Source organism: Myxocyprinus asiaticus, chromosome 24 (genome assembly GCF_019703515.2).
Source record: "Myxocyprinus asiaticus isolate MX2 ecotype Aquarium Trade chromosome 24, UBuf_Myxa_2, whole genome shotgun sequence".
Taxonomy (NCBI): domain Eukaryota; kingdom Metazoa; phylum Chordata; class Actinopteri; order Cypriniformes; family Catostomidae; genus Myxocyprinus; species Myxocyprinus asiaticus.
Genome location: NC_059367.1, coordinates 555,001 through 562,500, shown reverse-complemented (window position 1 = coordinate 562,500; position 7,500 = coordinate 555,001). Strand labels below are relative to the sequence as shown.

Genomic DNA, 7,500 nt, shown 5'->3' with positions numbered 1-7,500 from the left:
CACACATAAACACACACACAAACACAAACACACATATAAACACACACACACACATAAACACACACACATAAACAAACACACATAAACACACACTCAAACACACACACACACTCGTACACACTCTCATACACACACACACACTATGTTTTTATATCATTGTGGGGACTCTCCATAGACTTCCATGCATTTTATACAGATCTAATGATCATTTCTATCCCCTAACACTACCCCTACCCCTAAACCTAACCCTCACAGAAACCTTTCTGCATTTTTACATTTTCAATAAAACATCGTTTAATATGTTTAATAAGACATTTCCCTCATGGGGACCGCTGGCTGGACCCCACAATGTAGGTGTTCTCAGGTTTTACTGTCCTTGTGGGGACATTTGGTCCCCTAATGTAGTATAAACATGTACACACAAACACAGACACACACACACACACACACACACATTTAACAGCCCGAACATTCTAAACAGCACTGGCAAATAAATCCGGAGAAACACTCTGTTTACCTCAATGACAAACTATATATTATGCACTCAGTCATGTAGTGTATGAATTTTCAAAGTGTATTATTGTCCCGAATGGAACACTAAACTGATTTTTACTACACAGAAACATTCATAGTTTAACAGCTGACGGAAGTGACGTTTCAAACACGTGATGTGTTGCCGTTAGCTTTAGCGTGTTAGCCAACCACAGTTCAACACTTGTATCTTAAACAATGTACATATTCACACAGCTTGGGGTGATGGAAAAGCTTTCAACTCACATTTGTAAGGTGCTGTCTCCTATTTAGACTAATGTGTGCATTGCTCTCGTCACACCCCCTTTAGTCAGTAGTACCTGTGATTTAGTTTATTTGATATGTTTGTTACATCTGTTATGTCTGTTCTGTACAGGAATGTGTATCGCTTGAACAATTGTTTAAAAAAAATCTGGAAAATATATAAGCCTTTTAAAGACTGTCAAACATTTTCCACTTTCAGTGTTCTGATGAGTCAGTTGTGAATGCACTTACCACTCAACCTCTCCGGTGATGTGAAGAACATTCTCTTCTGATCTCCATCTTTTGATGGTTCTGTTGTTTCTTCACGAGCCACTTCAGCCGGTGCTCTTCATATAAAATTAAACTAGAAAGAGAACTTTTAAATGGTTCATTTAGACTCAATCTACATCAAACGGTTGTGGTGGTGGATTTGTGGCGTAAAATGGTCTTGTGTGGTTTCTTCGAGGGGAACCCAAGGCTGCCGTTGTCCAGGAGGACTTGAGCAGGCAGCGAGGATGAGCACTGATGTAAGGGACTCAGTTTGCCGTCAATCAATTCCGTGTGTAAGTGCAGATCCGTGTTGTTCACATCACACTGTAGGTCACAGTCCGGACAATAGCCCAGATACTGGACTTTCTCGCTGAATCGCACGCGCTCCCTCGTGGTCTGAGGACAGCGGCTCTTCTCGAGTTTCAGTAGAGGTGCGGAGGGCGCAGTCACACTTTTCACCCCACAACATGACTCTTTGCTCAACACATTAATGGGATTCACGGGGAAAACTCGGTTCTGCATCACTGTCCCGTTAGCCGCGGGCGGTGTCCTTGATGACAGGCCGTCGCTGTACTCCTCGGATCTGCTTGGGGTCATTCGGGGAGGCGGCAGGGGCGGGTGAGGTCTCTTCAGGACGGTGAGGACCGCTGGTGGGACTGACGCTGGTCTGAAGAGCATCTCCTCTGGGTAGATCTTGATCTTGTCGATGCTGGACACGGTGGTGGTCGTGGTGCTGCTCGAGCTGCTGTTTAGCGTGTCTGTCTTTGAGCTGTCTGTCATCTCCTCCTCCAGATGAAGATCTGATGTGAGACAGTCAATCTCATGGACCACCTGAGAGAGAGACAGAGAGGTCACGGTCATTACAGATAAGGTTGTCCAAGGTGATAAAAATAAAAAATCTTGTAAAACTCTAGTTTAACCTCCAGAGACCCGAGTGTGACTGCAGTGTGCATTTTCACTTCCCTTTTTGATTTGTAACTAGTAGCACCTATGAGACATGCAAAAAAATAAAAAAAACTTTTTTTTCTAGAGCAAATAGTTTTCCTAAAAATGTATGTCCTCATATGTGGACAGCGGGACTAAATTGTGAAATTTTAAATAACACTAAGCTATAGAAAGTCTGATTATATTCATCAAATAGTTTATTATGTGTCCAGGAGTGTTGATTATTCATGTTTTTGAGATGTTAATCATAAATTATCATAATTAATTCTGATTCAAAGTAATGTCCAGCATCATCCAATCACTGTCAATCATGTTAAAATAAAACGATACATTATAAATTCTGAATCTATGTACTGATTATCATTGTCACATGTCTGTCAAACATGTTGAGTGATCCAAACATCATCTGCAGCCTGAAACTGAACTTTTGATCAGATTTTAGGAGTGAATGCACTTAACTGCATAGAGAGATATAGGATGCTCCCTTGCTCCCTATTTAGTGAATGACTTAACCTCCAGTGTGCTGTCTGTCTGCACTGGTCTCAGAACAGTTTGAAATGCACCTTATTTTCATCCTAACTCCATATAAAGCCTCTGAAAGACACATTTTCCAGTTTTTGGATGAACCCATTAATTCTCAGTGTGATAATACACAGTAAATATATGAATGTATTTATTAATGTTAATGAATAGAATCATATTGTACAGTGATAACAAAATAAAATATAACAATACGTATATTAAAATGAAGTGAAATGACCCACAGATGTGCTCATGTTGAGAGTTATTCAAAATAAAATGTTTTTTAAACTTTTGTGTGAATAATGTCCCAAAATCCACGTATGTGGACATCATGTTTATCAGGACGCTGATGTGCGAAAAATGAACAGATTTTTTAAAGCGGCATATCAAATGAAACTAGAGACTCTACTCTTTACAACCAAACAGGTTTCAATTAAAAAACTTAAAGAGATTTATTACCAGAGGCATTTATTTTGGTGCTGCGTGTGTAGAAGCGCTTCAAGGAAATCGAGGTCATGTTGTTGTGTCACGTGACTCGGTGCGGCAGAAGTTTAACCCTTAAATGACAGTCTAGAGTCTTGTGAACAGTATTCAGTCGGTTTTTATTCATTTAAATTATGTGTTGCGTATAGTGAAGCCAAAATACAACATCCACGCAAGTGGACACGGGAGTCGCACGAGGTTTAAATGTGTGTCATTTTCATAAACGTAATCTTTGTGTCCATTGTGTTTCATACATTTTTGAAAAACATTTACAGTATAGCATTTTCTACAAAAAAAGGATTTAATGACTTTAAAAATGTCAGGTGGTGTAACCAAGTTAAAGGTATTAAAATACTTTTGTTGCATCTTAAATTATACACTTAATCATAATGAAAAAAAAGGTAAAAAAAATTTAGGTAAAAAAACATTTTATTATATTTTTTTTAAATATACTGATATATATACGTATATATATATATATAATTTTTTTTTTTTTTTTTGACTCAGGAATATCAAGTTTTCTCAGGGTTACAACACATGACCTGAACAAAATGTGCTTTTCTTCATAAAAATGTAAAAGTAACATATTTAAACATGTTGTAAGCGATTTTAGCCGTTCTGCTTCCACGAGATTGAGCCGCTGAATTAGCCACGCCCCTTCTTTCCAAAATCCCGCAATCTAAAGATACCAAACGAGCTTTATTGAGGCCGACATCATGCAGAAACGGTTGTTTAAAACAACAGCAGGAAAATAGCGCCCTCAACTGACAACTGTTATGAACAACATGGCATAAAAATGGCCTAAAATCACTTACAGCACCTTTAATAATATGACAAAATAAAGATTTGTTTTTAAATCTACACACACTGGGTCTAAAGGCATCCTCTGTGTGTTATGCTTTTTGTCACATGACAACAGAATGGCAACCTGTATGTTGGTTACACCACATGACTTTAATATCGAAGGACATAGGTTTTTCAAATATTAATCATATTTTCACTGCTTATACTATATTTTTTTACATAAATAATAAGAAAACATTATTCTGCACTACTTATGCCAACATTTCTGTTTTAAGCCTTAAACCGTCTCCAGACATTTTTTTATTTAAGCCCCAGAAAAAATATAAAAATGACTTTAAACGAAAAAATTGTGCATCAGATGAAAGTTGAGCTATAACGAGAAGATAAATTCAAGACATCCAGCACATCAGTTACAACTGATAAAATAAATAGGACATACAGTAATATTTCATGTGATGATGTTTTTCGTTGTTACTCATTACTCTTGGGATGTGAATAATCATACTAAATAAGGAACAACATTAATGCATCAAATCCTAAAACTTTCTGTGGCTGTACACAGGTATTTGCTGGACATTTTCAATGTCAAAACTGTTCAACTTTATTTTTGCTTGAGGGAAAGGGAACATTTTTAATAAACTTTTTTCTTCACTAGTTCATATTAAATGGTCCTGCAGTGACAAATGCATTTTTAAAAGTACAAATATTCAATGTAGTCTCTCAATTAATATGAGTTCATAAAACAGCATTATTATAATAAGACATAATTATAATTAAAAATCTGTTTACAGTAGTTTTAGATGGAGTTTAGCATGTCACACTGCAGGACATTTCGAGGTATTTTGTTATTTTAACACATTGTTTTCAACAGTTTGACTCTCATATTAGTGCTGTAATTGTGATTCATTTGGTCAAATAGAATTCACCTTGTTTTGTGCGGGTCATCTGCACATCATATTCTTTATGTCAGCTGCACATGTTCCTAAATGACTATTGATGTTTTAAACATATGTAAATCAAGACATTGTCTAAAAATCAACTTCACGTTGGTCCTTTTAGCAGCATGAAAAACAAAACTGTTCTTTAAACTCTGAATAAATTCAAACTGATATCTGTGATTAGTTACAATGCTCAATCGCTGCTAAAGATCACATTGTTAATACAAAATTTTGACGCAACGGGAGAGTTGGTGATAAAATAGTACAAACTAAGGGTGCGTGAGATGACCAAAATCTTATATCACGATATGAATAATTTTATATCACGATTAGGACATATATCACAATATATTGATTTGATTTCTGGAAAATAAATAAAAATTGGTTTATATTAAATAACCATATTGTAATGTCTATTTTTGTATAAGCCAGTCAGTGAATCAAATACTTTATAAATAAAAACGACTTCCTCTTTTATAATTTTGCGTGATGATTTTGCGATAATTTTGCGTTGACTCGCATGATGTGAAACACAGATGCACGTGTTAGATGAGAAGCATATTTAACACTTATGAAGCGGGGTCTGGGTAGCTCAGTGGTAAAGATGCTGGCTACCACCCCTGGAGTTCACTAGCTCGCTAGTTATAATCCCAGGGCGTGCTGAGTGACTCCAGCCAGATCTCCTAAGCAACCAAATTGGCCCGGTTGCTAGGGAGCGTAGAGTCACATGGGGTAACCTCCTCGTGGTCACTATAATGCGTGGTGAGTTGAGCGCGGATGCCGTGGTGGATGGCATGAAGCCTCCACACGCGCTATGTCTCCGTGGCAACGCACTCAACAAGTCACGTGATAAGATGCGCAGGTTGATGGTCTCAGACGCGGAGGCAACTGAGATTCATCCTCCACCACCTGGATTGAGGTGAGTCACTACACCACCACAAGGACTTAAAAGCACATTGGGAATTGGGCACTCCAAATTGGGAGGAAAAAAAAAAAAACACTTATGAAGATATACATCTACTGTATATCTCTTCAGTTCTCTCAGTCTCACGTAAAGTCCCGCCCACTGATAAATATGCACACACTGCGCACATGGATATCTACATATCGTGATACACTCAATACAGCAAAATGTTTGACACTTTATATCATCGCCGGTGTTGGGTAAGTTACTTTAAAATTGCAATCCATTACAAATGACTAATTACTTCTTTGAAACTGTAATCAGACTACTTTCATAATTTTTTTCTGAAATAGTTTTGCGTTCCCTCGCAATTTGATTTGTGTTCCCTCGCAATAAGTTCTGCCTTCCCTCGCAATATGTTCTGCCTTCCCTCGCAATAAGTTCTGCGTTCCCTCGCAATAAGTTCTGCATTCCTTCGCAATAAGTTCTGCATTCCTTCGCAATAAGTTCTGCCTTCCCTCGCAATAAGTTCTGCGTTCCCTCGCAATAAGTTCTGCGTTCCCTCGTAATAAGTTCTGAGTTCCCTCGCAATAAGTTCTGCGTTCCCTCATAATAAGTTCTGAGTTCCCTCGCAATAAGTTCTGCGTTCCCTCATAATAAATTCTGCGTTCCCTCGTAATAAGTTCTGCGTTCCCTCGCAATAAGTTCTGCATTCCTTCGCAATATGTTCTGCCTTCCCTCGCAATAAGTTCTGCGTTCCCTCGTAATAAGTTCTGAGTTCCCTCGCAATAAGTTCTGCGTTCCCTCGCAATAAGTTCTGCGTTTCCTCGCAGTAAGTTTTGCGTTCCCTCGCAATTAGTTTTGCGTTCCCTCGCAGTAAGTTCTGCGTTCCCTCGCAATAAGTTCTGCGTTCTCTCAATAAGTTCTGCGTTCTCTCAATAAGTTCTGCGTTCTCGCAATAAGTTCTGCGTTCCCTCGCAATAAGTTCTGCGTTCCCTCGCAGTAAGTTTTGCGTTCCCTCGCAATAAGTTCTGCGTTCCCTCGCAATAAGTTCTGCGTTCTCACAATAAGTTCTGCGTTCTCGCAATTAGTTTTGCGTTCCCTCACAATAAGTTCTGCGTTCCCTCGCAATAAGTTCTGCGTTCCCTCGCAGTAAGTTCTGCGTTCCCTTGCAATAAGTATTGCGTTCCCTCGCAGTAAGTTCTGCGGTCCCTCGCAGTAAGTTCTGTGTTCCCTCGCAGTAAGTTTTGCGTTTCCTCGCAATAAGTTCTGCGTTCCCTCGCAATAAGTTCTGCGTTCCTTCGCAGTAAGTTTTGCGTTCCCTCGCAATAAGTTCTGCGTTCCTTCGCAGTAAGTTTTGCGTTCCCTCGCAATATGTTCTGCGTTCCCTTGCAATAAGTTCTGCGTTCTCACAATAAGTTCTGCGTTCTCGAAATTAGTTTTGTGTTCCCTCGCAATAAGTTCTGCGTTCCCTCGCAATAAGTATTGCGTTCCCTCGCAGTAAGTTTTGCGGTCCCTCGCAGTAAGTTCTGCGTTCCCACGCAGTAAGTTCTGCGTTCCCTCGCAGTAAGTTTTGCGGTCCCTCGCAGTAAGTTCTGCGTTCCCTCGCAGTAAGTTTTGCGGTCCCTCGCAGTAAGTTTTGCGTTCTCTCGCAATTAGTTCTGCGTTCCCTCGCAATAGGTTCTGCGTTCCCTCGCAATAAGTTCTGCGGACCCTCGCAATTAGTTTTGCATTCTCTCGCAATAGTTCTGTGTTCCCTCATATTTTTGACTCCAAGGCCCCCCATGAAGGCTATTATATATTTATATTATAAGATATATCTTTTACATAAATTTATACATTTTTAGCATTTTCAATAAG

At 39.0% G+C, this 7,500-nt stretch overlaps 2 protein-coding genes across 2 annotated transcripts in view; both read right to left on the bottom strand.

Moving 5' to 3' along the window:
• Nucleotides 1–7,500, bottom strand: part of LOC127414575 (protein-lysine 6-oxidase-like) — a 134,796-nt gene that overhangs the window by 62,294 nt on the left and 65,002 nt on the right. The gene's annotated exons all lie outside the window — the stretch shown is intronic.
• Nucleotides 1–7,500, bottom strand: part of LOC127414579 (protein Largen-like) — a 16,267-nt gene that overhangs the window by 6,248 nt on the left and 2,519 nt on the right. The window contains exon 2 of the mRNA XM_051652708.1: nt 1,027–1,875. Within this exon, the coding sequence (XP_051508668.1) occupies nt 1,183–1,875 (693 nt within the window). The 3' untranslated portion in view covers nt 1,027–1,182. The remainder of the gene's footprint in view (nt 1–1,026; nt 1,876–7,500) is intronic.